The 17,876-nt window shown below is 39.9% G+C and overlaps 1 protein-coding gene across 29 annotated transcripts in view; it reads left to right on the plus strand.

Annotated features, from left to right (window-relative positions):
- RIMS2 (regulating synaptic membrane exocytosis 2) overlaps positions 1-17,876 on the plus strand; it is a 446,419-nt gene that overhangs the window by 370,241 nt on the left and 58,302 nt on the right. For 19 of the 29 annotated variants that reach the window (XM_032181320.1, XM_032181321.1, XM_032181322.1 and 16 more), the window contains one exon: positions 8,177-8,349. The exons of the other annotated variants lie outside the window; for them this stretch is intronic. In XM_032181320.1, the coding sequence (XP_032037211.1) occupies positions 8,177-8,349 (173 nt within the window). The remainder of the gene's footprint in view (positions 1-8,176; positions 8,350-17,876) is intronic. 29 annotated transcript variants of the gene reach the window in all.

Below are 17,876 nucleotides of genomic sequence, written 5' to 3' on the forward strand. Positions count from 1 at the left end.
ATACTCAGGACACACAAGATTTTCTATTGACTCCCATTTATATGGGAATATAAATATAAATACGTCTGTTTCACCCTAACTGTATGCTATACCTGGATCTCTCTTCTGTTTCATTTAACAGCGAGGACCATGAAAAAGATCATCTTCCTTTAATATTCAGACTATGAAAACTCTTCTTAAATCTCAGTTACCTTTCTTGATAGATAATAGAAATAAGTTGTCTTATTTTTTTAAAGTAGATATCTAGTTATAGAGTACATCAGGCATGCTACCCAAGGATGCAGACCAGTGGTGGTAAATGCTTGTTATTATGACTTGTTATATCATTGAGTCCTGTTCCAATAATTTGATGATTTGGAGTTGAAGTGCTCTCTGAATTGTATCATTAAGGTAGCTTTTGATGAGATACCTTCTTGGCCATTATAAACCTTAGATTTTCATTGCAGTCTTGGATTGCCATTTGAGTTTTTAGAGTTGATGCGTTGAAGTGTTGCTGTGTTGTTTTACTTACCTTTTATTTTATTTTAAACACTTTTTTTTTTTTTTTTCATGTTGTATTTTTCATTGGTAGGATGGGATTTTGAACAGCGTCTTTCTAATTATGTGGTAACTTTGTATATCCCAGCAGAAAGTTGATAGTGCCTTCTCCTTTCAAAATTAGTAAAATTTGGTCCTGACTTAATGTAAGATTAAGTAAGAACAGTTAGTTCCCTAGACTGGATGAAGCTATCTTTGTGAATGAACTCTGCATCAATAACATCTTGATTTTGGAGCAGATATCAGTGCAGTTGAAACTAGAGGTTGTCTAGATCTTCCTAACATCAGATTGTATGAAATAGAACAGAAGAATGATAGACTGATTATTTTTTTGAAACTGACTGCAGCAACAGATCTTTTGTTGACAGAAAAACTTGCAGGTAAATTAATTCTTAAGCTCCTTTAGGGACCCAAATGCTTCTTAAGAGCTGTCTCACTGCTTTTTACTGTACTGAATATTTGCAGGTCCTGAAGTTCCCCTCACAGTAATCCCAGAACATTTACTATTGTTCTGCTTTATTTATTTTATATTGCACACTTAGGGAATTCTTTAAAAATACACCATAAATCAGAATATGTGAAGCAGACAATTTTTTTTTTTTGTCTTTTGCTTTGGTTTGCCTCCAGATTACCCCTCTCTTGATTTTCAGTTCTCCTTAGACAGTGGCCTAGACAGTAGTAGACTAGTGGCTTCTGTGTTACTGCTGCCCTTGCAGTTTCTTCTTCAGCCCCAGGGTCATCTTGACCCCTACAATGACAGAGAAATTTGGGTTGGAGGGGACAGGAGGAGCTGTCTTGTCCAGCCTCTGGCTCAAGACAGTCAAAGGAGAACAGTCCAGGTTGCTCAGGTCTTTTTTCAGACAGGTCTTGTAAACGTTCAAGGATGAAGACTGCACTACCTTTCTGTTCAACCTGATCCACTGCTTCACTGCCACAATAGTAAAACTGTCTGTCTTTGTATCAGTCGACACCACAGTGAATAGCTTGGCTCTGTCTTTCTGACATCCTCCCTGTATGTCCTGGCAGGCTGCTGCTAGATTCTCCCAAATCTGCCCTCCTGCAGGCAGAACGAGCCCAGCTCCCTCTCACCACCCCAGGCTCTCCTCACTGGGCAAGAGCTCCAGCCCCAGCCATCTCAGGGCCCTCTGCTAAACTCGCTCCAGTGGATGATTATGGAACCCTCAAGGTCGGAGAATGCCTTCCAGGATCATCAAGTCCAACCATCAACCTGACCTACCATGTCCCATCACTAAGCCATGCCCCTTAGTCCCATGTCCCCATGGCTCTTAAATGCCTCCAGGGGTGGAGACTCCCCCACTTCCCTGAGCAGCCTGTTCAAATTCTTGATCACCTTTTCCATAAAGAAATTCTTCCTAATGTGCACTCTAAACCTCCCCTTGCACAACTTGATACTGTTATTGATGTCTTTCTTATAAACGGCCTCCCAATAATGAATGCAGTATCCTAAATGTGGTCTAATGTGTACTGAGTATACGGCAATCCCCTTGATCTACTGATTATGCATAGGTTATGTTCCAGTTAATACAGCCCAGGCTACCTTTCTTTGCTGTTATGGCCTGCTGCTGGCTTGCTTTGGATGTTTTTCATTGCTCAGTTTTCATTTACTGATTTGGCAGTAGGATGTGGTTTGCAACATGGCTTAGCCCCTGTAGTGAAATCAACTTACCGAGATTTTTAGGTTTCTAGGTTTTAGGACCTCCTTATTAAGAGTGTATACATGAGCATCAGTTAGTGAAATAAGTAAATGGATGGTACCAAACCACTGAGGAAAATTTTGAGGTACTACTTTTCCGTGTTAGATAGAAATATAGACGTTCTTTTTTTTATCATTGCATTTCAGTTAGTGGCCTAACTTCACTGAAAGGAAGTTAGGATGGTTTAGGAGGTGAGATCTGTAAATCTGGTTACAGCCAAATCTTTTTATTAAAGGTAGAAGTAGACTGAAATGCTCTCAATAATGGGGAAAATACGTTGAATGAGGAATGAGGCACAAGAAACTATAGCTCAGTGCCTCCCCAGGGGGCCCCAGTACGTCCTCCTAGGCCTGCTGGTTCAGGCACTGTTCTGCTCATGAGAAGCGAGACCACGTGCAGCTCTCTCTTTCACGCTACATCAAGACAACAATGCCAAGAAAGCCACAGCAGGGCCAGGGGACCACAGGGTGCCCAGTGCGAAGCAAGAAATGGCTGAAGGGGAGGCAGGGTGGGAACAGGGCCAGAAATGTAGGGCTGGGGAAGCAGCATTCAAAAATGGGCAATGGAAAGAAGGCAGGAAGGACAGGACCCAGGGCTGAAAGGCAGAAGTTGGGATCGGCAGCCAGGCATGGGTCAGAGCTAGAGCTGGTTGCAGCTCCACATTGAGAAGGCCAGGGCCACTGCTGCACTTACCGTGTGCCGAATGTTGGGACAGTGCAGGAACTGAGCTCCCTGGTCAGTCTTTTAGCCTCCCGAGGGACTGAGGGCTGCTGTGTGCAGCTGCTGGCTCCAGGAGGGCTGGCGGATGCTAACAGGGCTAGCTGTGCTGTGCTCTGCCTTGATGGAGCCTGGCGGACTGACAGATGGAAGCAGTGGTTACTGGGGTGGCTAAGGATGAACTAATTACACGCGAGGGCAGCTTCAGCACAGCCTTCATCTCAGGTTTGTTCATATGCGAGATACACATAAACTTACTTTCTCACTGCATGTTAATTTGTAAATTTTGTGAAAATTATTTTAGAGCCTCTTACATAAATGTAATGTTGCATTTATAAGTGTTCGGTTTTGTTTCTAATGGAATACTTCATTAAGCAGCCATCAGCAAAGGACGTTAAAACAATGTAACAACATTCCTTCAAATGAAGGATGGCAACTAACATTTGCAGTGCCTTTTGGAGCTACAAACTTGAGCCAGAAACTCCAGTTAGAATTACAGAACATTTCATACAATTGCTGTGCTCTGGCTGCTCGAAAGCTTTTGTCAGCAAGGCAAGGGACTATTGAAACAGTCCAGAGCGGTTCTTTAGTCTGTTGTGGTAGCACAATGGGCAATTGTCTGAGACAGCTTCCCAACATTTTGATCAGTAGAAACATTGACCAGATTTATATGTCCCTATGTAAATGCTAGCAAATAAAAACTGATGAGTAGATTAAAAAATAAATAAATTATAGAATAGAAAGATGGTTGGAAATCTTTGAGAATTTCAATTGCCTGGAAACTGCATAACTGTATAGTCTTTAATGGAAGACTGGTAACAATAGATTAAAGTAACATGAAACAATTACAAACTCCCTTTGAATTAGAAGTTCCAAATTTTTTTTCTTTCGAGTACGAGAGCAGTTGTAGCTCCGTATGGCCGGTTAGTCACATACTGGCAGTTCACAGAGAGGTCGAAAGGCTGGCAGAGGTGGCTGTGTTGGGAAAGAGAGCAGGTATTTGTTTTTCAGCTGTAATAATCTTGAATTCATCTCTGCAGGAAAATAATCTATTGCAGTTGCAAAGTATTGGCACAAGCACCAAACTTTCACTTTGTTATTTGTTCCAACCAATGATTTTATTACTGCAGAGGGAAAGGTTTTAAGGAACTTTAAAACTTGTTTGGTAGAATTTGTTACCATGAAATTTATCCATTTCTTCAATGCAGTAAAATAGGACAAAATCATCTTATTTTTAAAAACACCAAAGTGACTTTACATCAAGCCCTCTGCTTGCAGAGAGCCTGGGACACCTAGAAGAGGCCGGGAACTTTTTCTGTGTTATGCATCTGAGTCTGGAATCCTGGCTATACTATATGACAATCAATTGGGTTGAAAATGAAAATTTCACCTTATTGAAATAAGAGACATATATTTCCAGCATGGGAAAAGTCAGGAGATAGGTTTCCTACAGCAATGGCTGTTAACAAAATAAAAATAAAGAAGTGGTATTTAATTAGCCTTCACAGTAGCCAGGTATGCTTCACCATAGACCAGCCCATATGGTCCGAATCAGGGGAGCGCATGAGGTTCCCTTGCTGTCCCCATGCCCATATTTCCTTCTGAGGGAACCAGAGGCACGGAGGGCAGTTGTTGGATCTGTTGACACAAACTCAGGTCCTGCTGCAGCCAGCAGCCAGCTGTGGGGACGGCAGTGACCCTGCAGGGTGCTGCAGCACATGGCGTAGGGACAGCAGGGGGGCGGGATGCGAAATGGTGGCACTGTTTCAGATGCAGTGGGTGGATGGCACTTGGTTAATGATGAATGGCTTTTCCAGCCTAACACTTGATCTTGTACAGTTGGTGACATATAGCAAAAAAAAAAAAAAAAAAAAAAAAAAAAAAATTGAGACTCAAAAAATTGAGACTCTTGGGAATAAAAGCAAGGAACTATATGAAATGCATGAAGATGTAAAGCCTTTGGGCAACTTTGGCCACACAAAAACTGAAGAAAGAATTGTGCAAAGTTGTGCAAAAAGAGTTGTATTTTACAGTCAATATACACAACATGAAACTTGATACTTTATTAAAAACAATATTCACACAACATAAATGCCATTTTGCTTTTGAGGCAGAGAGCAAAGTAGCATTTTGGAAACTGCTTTATATTAAGTTGCAATTTCAGAAACAAATATAAAACTAAAATACCAGCATGGCTTCTGTCAGACAAGCAATGTGTTTCCTTTTGTCTTCTGTGCTGCACTTTCTGAAACATTAACATGCAATGCATTGAAATTATAATCTGCTTCCTGGACAAAATTAAGTTAGATATAAGGTCAAAAGTAGACTGTGGGGGATAGGGACCAGCAGGATAAAGAGCAATTTGGAACCGAGTTTATGGATGAGTTGGAGATATCTGGTCTTTTAATGAGGTATCCAACAAGACAGACAATTCAGTTTCACTATGTAGATGTTACTTTGGTAGGCAGTTAACAGATGTGCGACTGTAACTAAGACAACATGTAAATGTTTAGCAGGGCTTTTAAATATAAATACTTAAAATATTAATTCATGCATATTTAATGAAAATAATACATTCCAAAATTTCAAATCTAAAGCATCCTGAAATGGTAAGGGCCTAATAATATTTCTGTGCCCTCTGACCCAATCTAAAATATTTGGTGGGAAGTACCCTTACATACAACAGGGAAAAGAGAAGCAAGGCAATGACCTGATAATTGTGTTTCCCCTTACATTTCCAGAATTACGTGCTTTCAGCTTACTTTTGTTACCATAGCGATTCTTCAATGTATATCACTAGGTTATTACTGCTGTGCTAGCATTTTAAAAAATAAAAATACAATAAGGTTGTTTTATTTGTCAAGATGTTTGATTTGTTATATCCAATGTTTCTACCAACAATGTGTTTTTAAGAATTGAGGTTCTGCAGGTGAGGAAATGAAGCAGCCAAAATCAAACCTGTGGGTTTTTGAGCCTGTTAGGGTGCTGCAACATGACTCTTCAGATTGACATTGTGCGGTTTGGGTACCGTTTGAGGCTCTGTGTCACTTACACATATTTAATTTAGAAGGGCTCATTTCCACTGTCTGCCTGGCAAGCTCAGTGTGGGATCTGCAGGCCGAGCTCCGTCTTTCTGTGAACCACCACAAGTAATTATCTATCCCCTAATTAGAATGTAATTAATGATTCCATGAATGATTTACACCCGACACTACAGTCTATCCTGTTTCCCCAAAGAGTAGCCACATGAGGACTGTAGTGCCAGCGGCGTGTCTGGCCACCATGAGGGCAAACACCGTGGCCACATGTCGGCTCTGGTGGGAACCAGCACTGGCTCCAGCAAGTACGACTGCTCAGGAGCCAAGACAAGTGCTGAAGGCCTTAAGGCAGCTCTGTGGTGCCTTTTCCTTAGAGCCTGGTGGTAGCCCAGGCTGGACTTGCCAGTGTTGGTAGTTTCAGGCTAAATCAACGCAAACCTTTCAGCACAACTACACTCATACCTCTGCCTTCTCCTAGGGAGAGTTATGGGAACGGGGCATGCAGGACTCAATAAAAACCGTCGATAAATATTACACCATTTAGAGGTTGTGACCACAGAGATCCCCTGTGAGTTTGTGGCTGGCTAAGTGCACTCCCACACTTAAAGGCTGGGGGTGCACGCTTAAAAGGAGGGAGGTGAATGAACACAAATACTGGAAATCAGTATAGATCAGGAAGCCAGCTGCAACATTTACATCCACTTTAGGTAAATGTGTAGCCCAGGTTGCCCTTGGTCACTGTCTTGGTGTACAGTGTAACCTGCTTGGGCATTTTCTCTTGTCTTTATTTTATTTCCTGTCTTAAAAGTTACAAGATAACTCATGATTTCTAAGTGTAATATCCACGTATGATAAATAGGCACTCAAATGCTGTTCTGAAACACTACTAACACACTGTGCATTCTTTCAGGATACTTCCCAGTGTTGCTTATTCGTGGCAAGAGAGCAGAAACAAACAGTCTGTGTACTTCATGAAGGGCATTTATTTTAAAACTGTAAAAAAGGGCTTGGGTCCAGTGTTGCTACCCCTGAGAGTTCCACAAGCCTCTCTGCAGATAGGATTTAAAGAAATCAATGGGAGAAAACAATCTCTGCAGTTCTTTACATCTTCCATGCTGTCTTCTTTTGAAGTCGGCCGAACAATTACCTTGTGGTGGTCATTGACATTCTGTCCTGCAGTACTGTTTTCCTGAAAAGGTTATCAATAGGAACCCATCAGATTGCTGTGTACACAGATATGTCAGTTATATGAAGAGGAGAATGAAAAATCTCTTTCTGTTACTTATTCTATATCACATAGTGCAATGCAGAGTGGCACAGACTTAGCATTTATTTAGAGCTAACTGGTGTAACAAGAACAAAGAACCATAATATTTTGTTCAGATCTAACTTGAATACCTTTACACAGCGCTGCTTAACATTACGTAGGCTTACTGCTGATGGTCAGTCACCTGCCAGTTGTGTTGAGATTATACAGTCAGTGAGCATTATTGTCATTCCTGAATTTCTGAGGCATTTGAACATGATCAGTACAAGTCATCTCTAGTCCCTTCCCCGTGTTCTCACATCCGTTTGGATTTCTCAGCCCAGCAGTTCAGAAGGTTGTGTGTTTTGTTTGAAGAGCTACAGCAACACGTTGTCTTTTAGTTTGATAATCTCATCTATTTAATTTAAATTAAAGGGTGTGTTATGATTTGTCAACCAGAAGTTCTCGTAAACAGGCTAGGCCCCAAAAGAGATGCACTTTGTGTAGACAGCATGAAGTGTGTTCTGTCTCCTGGTCAATCTTTCATGAGCTCAGCAGTTGTGGGCATGTCACTAAGTCCTTCTGCCTTGCTTTTGTGCACTGGAGAAACAGTGGTGAGAGTACGCTGCAATGGGTTAGATGTCTTTGCTCAGGTTTGTGAAACCTTTGGGAGCGCTAGACCTTTTGTAAAAGTTACTTTCTGGATGAAACCAAGGAGCTAATTCCTTTTGGATATCAAAGCAGGATAAAAGTAATGTGAACCAAGACATAATTTGTATTCTCTATTAGTTAAAATCTTCCCTATAAAAATTCAGGTAGTCTGGTGACACAGGCAGTTTAGATACCGTCAGGGACCAGCTCCATAGCTGATGTGCGGTAGTGCCGCTGACAACATCTCTGTCTTTCTCCCTTTCCTCTTACAGTATCGGTCGGGACGGGATCCTCAGCGGGGCTCTGACAATGTTTCCAATAAGTCCTCAGACAGCGACGTCAGCGATGTCTCGGCTGTGTCTCGGACAAGCAGCGCTTCTCGTTTCAGCAGCACGAGTTACATGTCTGTCCAGTCAGAGCGGCCAAGGGGAAACAAGAAAATAAGGTGAGCACAAGGAGCTATGGTGCCTACCATAGCTGTGTGATTTAAGTAACTGAGTACTTTTCAATATTTGTATTTGAAAAGATTATTTTGCCTCAGTTGGAATTTGCAGGGAATTTGCAAGAAACTGGTTTAAATGTCTTCATCTTTTAATGCTTTTTGAATTCTTTATGGTATTTGTTTTTAGCAAAGTTTTGATGTCTTGAGTTATGCTAGAATACACTACAGCAACAAACGTGTTGTCAGCAGGCATTAGACACGATTACATTTGCACTTTCTGAAAACAGTTTTGTAAAATACTTAACACAGCTGAAAAGACAGTCGAACTCAAATTTTGTGCTGCCTATGTCAAAGGCATCTTAATTTACTTTTTAAACTAGAGCTGCTGAACTGTTACAGAAGTCTTAGATAATACTAATGCAGACCCTGGTCCCGTTCAACTGTAGGCATACCTCTGCTGAATTAGTCTTCAGCGAGATGTGCACAGTGTATCTGTGAGCAAAACGCAGCATCTCCTTTGCCTGCACCCTGTGCACAGTCAGTGGAGATTCCACTGTGGAAGGAAGGAAAGATTGTTCTTCTAGAAGGTGTAACCCACCTGCATCTGTCAGCAAAATTCAGTGTCAACTTGTATGAATTCTCAGAAATTTGTCCTCTTGAGAAATGTGACACATTTGTTAAGTTTGTTTGCACATCTGTTCATATGAGCAGTGTTAGGACCACGTCGTTTCTATCGTATGGTTGTGTATCCCTTTTTAAATGAGATGTATTGCGACACAACTTCTATTCAAAGAGGGACTTAGGGACTGTCCTAAGAAAACACCACAATTTAAAGCTTCTCTAGTGTAGGCTGGAGGATTAGCCAGCATGACTAACCTTATGACTACTTCCATCTTTTAGTTTTTATTTCATTTATTTTGTTCTGCCTTTCTTGTGAATTCATGCATGCGCATCTCTGTGACCCTAACTTTACTGCATTCTTTTCTTTTTTCCTTTTGCATGCCTCTTTCAATTTTTGTTGACTTCAGAAGGACAAGGGACATAGAGGAAAAAAAAGAGGGGGGGTTGGAAGGGGATGAACGAGATGAAATATTTCCTGAGGAAGAGGAAAAAGAGGAGGAGGAGGAAAAAGCAAAGGAGCAAGAAATTAATGAAAAAGGGGAAGGGCAAGAGGTGGCAGAGAACTGTGATAAGGAAGAAGTCAAAGGATCAGGGCAAGATGAAAAAGCTCAAGAGGACCAAGCAGAGGAAGGGAAAGAGGATGACAGGTAAAACATATTTCTATTTTTTGTAGACCTATAGACCTAGTCTTCCTGCTGTACCTGGACCTTGCTTGCCTTCTTTTTTTTTTTTCTTTCCTTTGCTTAGTTTGTCTGTTTTGTGCAGATTATTTTGCTTTCAACCGTGATGCTTTCATATTTAAACAAGTTTCACTCTCAGCTTCAGAGAACTTATTCTGCATACCAAATGATGCAGCACACTAACTTGATTCATTATTTTGCACATAACTACAGCATGTTATTTTTTAAATTGGTTTAGATTTGAGTTTGGGTTTGACTATAATAAACTATAGAAATTATAAGATGCTTCTTTATATGCCCTACTTGAATTACTTTTCAGGGAAAAATCTTTTGTTGAGTGATATCTCATCAATATCAAAACCATCTTTACTTTTTACTTGTGTCACTACTAAAGAAGAGAATTTGAATTATTTTTTCTTATTGTCCTCTTCATGTGGGCTGATAAATGTGCATATTGATTGACAATTGATGTGGATAAACAAAGAGTTTTTTGTTTTCTTCCACTCCACTTGAATAGCTGCCATGGGTTGCTAATGGTGGAGGGGTTATGTAGCTGTTCTGCTGTATGGTGTCCAGAAACATTTCAGCACAATTGGCTCTGGTTTTCTTAGATGGCATTCTAGATTTACACATTTTGCCACAATTCCCTTGAACCATGACTTCTAATTCAAATGAGTGACATTTTGTATTGCAAAATCCATGTAACTTGCATTATGAGAAATGCAATGTTCTTTCCTTCTTCATTAGCAAAAAAAAAAAAAAAAAAAAAAAAAAAGAGTTTCAGATTTGCTGAGTATCTTTGAAACTCTAAAGAAACTCTCATTTCTTTTAACTGCTAGTGCTGGTACCTATAGAAATCTAAAGCTTGTAGAACTGTGTTAATATATAGTAGAGTAATCATAAAGTGCTCTGCTGCATTCCACTTTCTTTGCTTCAAACATACATGTGTATGTACCTGTACATACTTGCACATGCAAACACACAGAGACTTGCTTCTTTTATTTCAAACAAATAACTACTCGCATAAAATGTTCTGAAATACTTTTCTAAATGGAAATAACCAAAACAGCTCACCTGTGGTAGAATGGATCAAAGGTGATACAAAAAGAGAATCAAGTTATGTGGTGTTCCGTCTGAGGTGGCAATAGAGCTATACTACTTATTTTATGTATTGATTACCATCATTCCTTCACTCATGAGAGCACATTTGTGAACTCAGCAAAAACAGCTGTTTAGAAAGAGCTATCTTTAAGACTGCCTTGGCATATTTGCTCCACGGACTGCTAAGCAAACCATTTGGTAGTGTGGGAAAGGATGGTTTAAAGACCTTTGTCTCTCCCAGCTCTCATTAAGTCTCCAGTTTAATGGGATCTGGAAGTCCTCCCTCTTTGAAAGCATGGCCCTGTTCCTGGTTTTCAGCTTTCACTCAGGTTAGTCTTCAGCCAAAAATGCTGCCCCTCACAGAAAGTAAACTCCTATTTGAGAAGAAATTTCTTCTTCCCCATGCCAGCTTGTTCCTCTGTTTGGTACCTTCTGGAGTAGGAAACAAGCTGAAAAGCACAGATTGCTTCCTATATACATATATGTATGTGAATATATGTATGTATACATTATATACATACATAGTTTTTTATCATTAGCATCCTGAAATATAGTGACTAGTGAATTCAGTGGACAAAACTGAAGGCAGGATAGATACTAAATATTGCTATAAATTCAGTGCCTTATGCTTGCTTGTTTGGCAATTTATAACGTGCTCATATTTTCATTAAAATATCTTTTCTAATATTCATTAAATGAAATTATTAATAATTAGTAAGTATTTTAAAACTGGGGATATGTAATATCTGTATGCACAGATGCTTTATTGAAGTCTTAGTGGAGTTAAGTATCTGGAAGTGCTGATACAAGCTGCTTATTGCTAGTTAACAACTGCAGCTTTCCAAAAATGTTTTCATGCCCAACACCATTATGAAGCAATCAACAAAACATCACTTAACAAATAACCCAATCAACAAAACATCACTTAATAAATATCAATATCATATCAACAGGTATTTGAGTTACCCATCAGAACTGAAGCAGCCATCTCACCAAGCAAAAAATAGTAGTAAATTATTACCCAGATCCTGTGATCTTGGGTATCCAAAAAAAGCTAGAGTGCAGATTGAGTGCATACGCTTGTACGTCACAGGTATATCTTTAGTTGAACAGCAGTCACCTTTCCTCTGGGAAATTTGGAGACATAGTGGCTGTTCTCAATCACACTATCATCAAAAATTAGTTCATTAAGGATACATCATACCTCTTGATGTACATTTCAAAGTCACCGTGCACTGTACTCATATATTTTCTGAATAATGTTAATAGTCACACTAAGGGCTTCAATCTGCTGAGATTATAGGTAGGTTCGAAGTAACTTAACTGACCAAGAAAGCAGATATCCATCATGGGTTCATCCCATGCCTATTTTGAAGAGTACTTCAGTGCAATAAATTGCATTAGGTTTTAGAGCACTGGAGTACAATAAGTCAATAAATCTTTTTTGGCAGAAATAGCTGCAGAGTCAGATTTTGCCTTCATTAAACCTTGTAAAACTAAAAATTGGCATATGGTTGATGTACAGTGAAAGCATAATTGTGTTCTTTTTTGGCAAGGCATGCTAGTAAACAGAAAGCACAGATCAGGTTTCACTGTTGTAATCTTTAAGGATTCTTTATGTACAGTTATCTGACAATATTTCTTATTCCGGCTCCCTGATGATATTAGGGACAAAAAGCCCTCTTAGATCTATAGTGTAAGCATTCAGAATATTTAAAAAGTGCAGGAAATCTTTTTGACTGCTCTAAATCTTAACCTTTCTTAATGTTTTTCTAAATAGGAATCCAAAACATTAATTCTAATAAAGAAGATAGTTTTGTTTTCTCATATCAATATACAATTGTAGTAACAGATAAGGATTTCACTCTTTTAGAAGCTGTTCAAATACAGAAGAAAAATATGGGCTCTGTTCCAAGCACAGGGAGTCTAAATCATGAGATGACATATGAGTGCAGAGAGGGGACCACAGGAGAGTTATGAAATATTTCACATGACAGGAGACAGTGACAATACAGGGCTGGGGACATCTTGACAACAGGGAGCACTAAGGGGAGATTGGAAGAAAGAAAATAAGATTTTTTTGTGAATGCTTCTGGAGAGCTCTTTTCAAGCATTAGATTCACGGGGGAAAAAACATGAGTTGCTTACTAAAAATACCACAAGTGGATGACGGGGTAAGTCTGTTCAGCAGCAGGAGCTGAACTTTTAGTCCTGAATGGGAGAAGATAAATGGGATAAGGAACAACTGTTAAATACTGGAAAACAAAGACAACTTACGTACAGCTGGATAAAGAAAAGAGTACCTTTGTATTGATGCACAGTGAAAGGTTGTACAGCCAAACTGAAAGGCTATGAAACTTATCTTTCCTACAGTGTCCTGGAACGGGCTTTGGTTAGGTAAATTGCCAGAGGTGGAGAAGAAATACATGACATATGATATGTGAGAGAGCAGATAAAACAATTAGCTGTGTGGATGGACAGAAGAGGTAGAGGTGTGAAACAGAAAGTACTTGTAAGTCATAAAAATGTGCGCCTAATATGAAGCTTGAATTAAAAGGGCTGCCCAAAGAGCAGGCCTGAATGACATGCATGGTCCACGTGGCTGAGAGAAGAAGCAGATGAGAGGTCTTGGAAGGAAATACTGAATTTAGTGATGCTGAGTTGAGATTAGTGATTCATGAGGAGGTTTTAGTGTAGGCAGGGGAGAAGAGATGGAGTTTTTACTGCAGAGGGGATAATATTTTGACGTACTGTTGATGAAGAGAGGCTAATTTAGGGATATCAACATAAGAGATATTGATATAGTCCTGTGGGGCCATCACAGTTAACTGGTTGGGCAGAAAATGAAGATCTACTAGAGCAGATGTCGAATAAAAAATTAGAGAGAGGGCAAATCTGAGGTGTGATGCAGTATAGAAACTCAGAGAGGATAACTTTTCAGAGCATGGTTAATTGTAGCAAGGCAAAGGAGAGACCAGTATACTATCACAATCTTAAGAAATTATTAAAAACTTTGGCAGATGTAGTTTCAATTGAATGCGAGAGGTGAAAGATAGTTGTTTGGAAAGTGTTTGAAATGGAATTGGAAAACAGGAGATCAGTTATTTTAAACAATGCATTTGATCATTCAATTAATTCAGAGATGAAAAGGAGAAAGGAGATATGACAATACTTGCAGAACTGATGAGAGCAAGACTAGGCATTCTGTTCTACATTATAAAGGGATATGTTAAAGCATGTTTCTACAACTTGGGGAAAAAAAAATGATTAAAAAAAAGGGGGGGGGGGGAAGCCAGGGGAGATCTTATTGATGTCTATAGACAGCTGAAGGGAGGGTGCAGCGAGTACGGAGCCAGGCTGTGTGCAGTGGTGCCCAGTGCCAGGACAGGAGGCCTTGGGCACAACCTGGCCCCCAGGAGGCTCCCCCTGAGCACCAGGAGCCCTTCTGTGCTGTGCGGGTGACGGAGCCCTGGCACAGGCTGCCCAGAGGCTGTGGGGTCTCCTCCTTGGAGCCCTTCAGCAGCCGCCTGGACGTGGTGCTGGGCACCCTGCTCTGGGTGTCCCTGCTTGGCCACGGGTGGCACCGGCTGGCTCCAGAGGGCCCTGCCGGCCTCAGCCACTCTGTGATGAGGTGAGCAGAGGTGAGAGTAAGGAAAGTAAGAGGCAGGAGGGAAAGAAATAAGAAGGTAGCATCCAATCTCACTTAGTCAAATCAATCAGTTTAAGAAGAGATCCAGTGAAAAATTTCTACCTCTGTGACAAGAGCAAGTGAAGAGAAATGTATTAAGAGGAGAATGCAGAGACAGCACAGGAGGATGGTGGATCACCTGTTTTGCTATGTTTTATATCAGTGAGACCCAGTGTAAAGAAAAGAAGTAAATCCTAAATAGATAGTCAAAGAAATAGAGCTGATTAATAGGAGGATGACACAAGCGAAGAATGAAAATTTGTAGTGGAGAAAGTCATCTGGAATGTAATTTTGCAGAAGTACTTAAAGATACAAAAAAAAGGAATACAGCATGTAGTTTTAAGTAATGGATTTGTTCAGATAAAAAACCTTTTCTGTTCATAATGGTACTTCATGCTCTCTGTGCCCTTTCCCTTGTGGGATGCAAGGGAATTGGATTAATCTCCAAGTCACTTTCTAGTTCTTTTTGTGTCATTCAGTCAAAAAATTCTTCAAAGAATTTAATTATGTAGGTTTTAAAACTGATGCCTGATGAGTATTTGTTCCTTAGTTTCTCATTATATTGTAATCTTAGTGTTTCATTTTTTATGAAGCTTCTACCATGATTGCAGCCATTATCAGTTAAATGCAGTGTTTTGCAAAGCTGGATGAAAAAATACAGAAATTCAGCCTGTGCTAGCTCCTCCATAGGAGTGGAAGCCAGTAGCACTTTAAAAAATCTATATTCTGGTAAAAATATCGAAAGCTCTGCAAAAGATAACAAGCATCAAGAAATCTGTTTTCAATGTGCATGTATTGTTTGCTTTCTTAAAGCTATTTCAGAATAATTATAGTGATTGTTCCAACTGCTTTAATGGATGAAAGAAGTTAATTGTGCCCAACCTTTCTCGCCAAGCAGGCCACATGCTTGTGAGCGAGCGCTGTGGCCTGAGACCCTTTCCCCACCGTGTGGTAGGTCTTTTAGGAGTCTGTACCCCGATAGATCTAGCAGAGGCTTCCTATAAATACTGGATTTGAGCTTCTGCTGGCCAGCTGAATCATGCACTCCTAGTAGGCCAGGCCCTCCCTGAAGCACAAACTGCAGTGTCTGTGAGCTCGTAAAGGCCTGGCCACAGTCTGGGTACCCTGGGAAAGAGCGTCAAAAGCACTTTCCCTCTCCATGGCAATGAGCTCAGGCCCTGCCGACACCAGGTGCCACCCCTGGACGAGTAAGTGGGGCAGCAGGCAGGATGAGGTACGATGCCACCAGCCTCCCCTGGCACCCTTCCCTTTGTGAGACTAGCCCTGTTCCCAGCATGGGGTGAGAATGACTTTTGGACTGTACTCAACCCAAGAAGTTGTTGTTGCACTTTCCTTAACCATCACAACAAAGTGAACTTGCTGCTCCTGGGATCAGACCACCAGGTTGCCATACCACATTCACCACCTATTTTTGAATGCAAAACATTTATTCAGGAGTCTGGGACAGATATGGTGGACTGAGACCTGGAACAAAAAGCAGCAACTCTGTTTCGTGTCCCCCTAACATAACTGTTCTGCATGCTTCTCATTAGCTAAGCAGAGAGATAAACAGCTTACGTGTAGCTGGTGTGTGTCTCTGAAATCAAAGTACCTAAAATCAACCTTTTTTTTTTTTATTGGGTTAAAATTATTGGACTATAGAGTCTGTTAGCAGTTCATGACAAATTCTTGCTCTATTTGAAGTAACAATCCCAATCCACTTTATTTATGTAAGTTTTAAACTTGTTTTAGTGTTCTACATTGAGGCAACTCTTCAGAAGCTGAAAATTCATACAGCAACTGTGTTAGCAACAATGCCTGCAGTCAGTAATTTGGCCATTTTGTGTTCTGCACTTTCACAGATGACATGCGGAGGAAAATTATCTGTGACTTCTGGAAAAATAGTATGGAAAAGGATACAAAACATCAATGCTTCATAAAGGAATTGTATTAATTTTTATTTTTATTTTTTGTGAAATCTATAGAGTAAAATACAAATCATTTAAGAAATCCAGCAAAGGCACCTGTTTCTAAGTTACTCATCACCATCTATCAAACTCTTAGAGACCCTTTTTTTTTCCTGGTACTGTGGAGTAGGTATAAAAGACATATAGACTCCTTTACACATAGTAAACTTATATTTATTATTTTTTTCAAGGAAATAATAAAGTAATGAATTTGGAAGTACACATTTTTAACAGATGAGCAGTGAAAATACTTTATATGAAACTGTCTGCAGCTTTGATATATGATGCCCAGCAGGGAACTCAGACATTTTTTCTTTGACAACAACACAATATTATTGAGACTGCTTCCTTCTACATGAAATGTAGCCTGCACTTCAACCTCTGCTGAGTGTCAGCTCTGAGCTGTGATCCAGAAAGCACTGATGTACTCCTGTTTCTAAAGGTCATTTAACTGTGCATCAGTAGTTTTTTTGTTGTTGTTTTTTTGTTTGTTTGTTTGTTTTGTGTTTTTGTTTCTGTTTTTTATACTGAGGTGCAGATGTAAAGCCCCAGAGACACACAAGACGTAGAGATGATCAAAAGAAACAAAAAGAGGATTTGAAGCAAGTAAAAATATTGAAATTAATTTTTGCTTTTTAAATGTTTTGGAAAAAAAGGCTCATTTTCTAAAGATATTTAAAACCAGTTTGAATTACAAGTTCTTCGTTAGCAGACTTCTATATCTACAGGATTGGGCACAATAGGCCTGTGGACTTGAATAGCAATAGCAACAACTAAGTGTGGAATAGAAATTTACCAAAGCAAAGAATTTAATTCGGAAGCTCATTTCTCTCTCTGACACCATGATTCTGTGGTTCTCTCTTAGTGCTGTATGTTTTCATTGTTTTTCTTTGAGTATGATTTTAACTAGAAATGTGAAAAGATTCCATAAAAGTAATATAGTGCCTTTTCTGATTCCTCTAAATGTACTTAATCAAAAATAATGAATAAACTTATCGCTTAGCCTTCTAAGAAAGACATATGAACTTCCTTCATGTTGCTTCACAAAGGTGCTTCTGAAACACAGGTTCTTTGAAACACATTGCCAGACCCATCTAGCAAGTATGGTATTTTAACTAAAGGTTGGGGGCTCAGTGTTGGTCCATTACTTATATAATTCCCAGGGTAAGATGATGCTGCAGTGGTTTGCTATTGCCCATCTTTCTGATTTTAAGGTTATTTGACTAAGCATCTGAACATTTTGGTTCAATATTATCACATAGTAGTTTTACTCATCTTAGCCTACAAAGCCCATGAAGCGCTACCTAAGCAAGCCTTTGCTCCAAACGTGTATGGCATGCAAGTGTGCATACTTCCTCAGCCGGGAGCTCTGGTCATGGACCTGTCCTCTCCACATCAGGGAACAACATTTGCAGACTTGAGCTGAGAAGGATGTAAGCCAAATTTCCTCACGACATTTTCTTTTAACGATGC

The sequence above is a fragment of the Aythya fuligula genome, chromosome 2 (assembly GCF_009819795.1).
Source record: "Aythya fuligula isolate bAytFul2 chromosome 2, bAytFul2.pri, whole genome shotgun sequence".
Taxonomy (NCBI): domain Eukaryota; kingdom Metazoa; phylum Chordata; class Aves; order Anseriformes; family Anatidae; genus Aythya; species Aythya fuligula.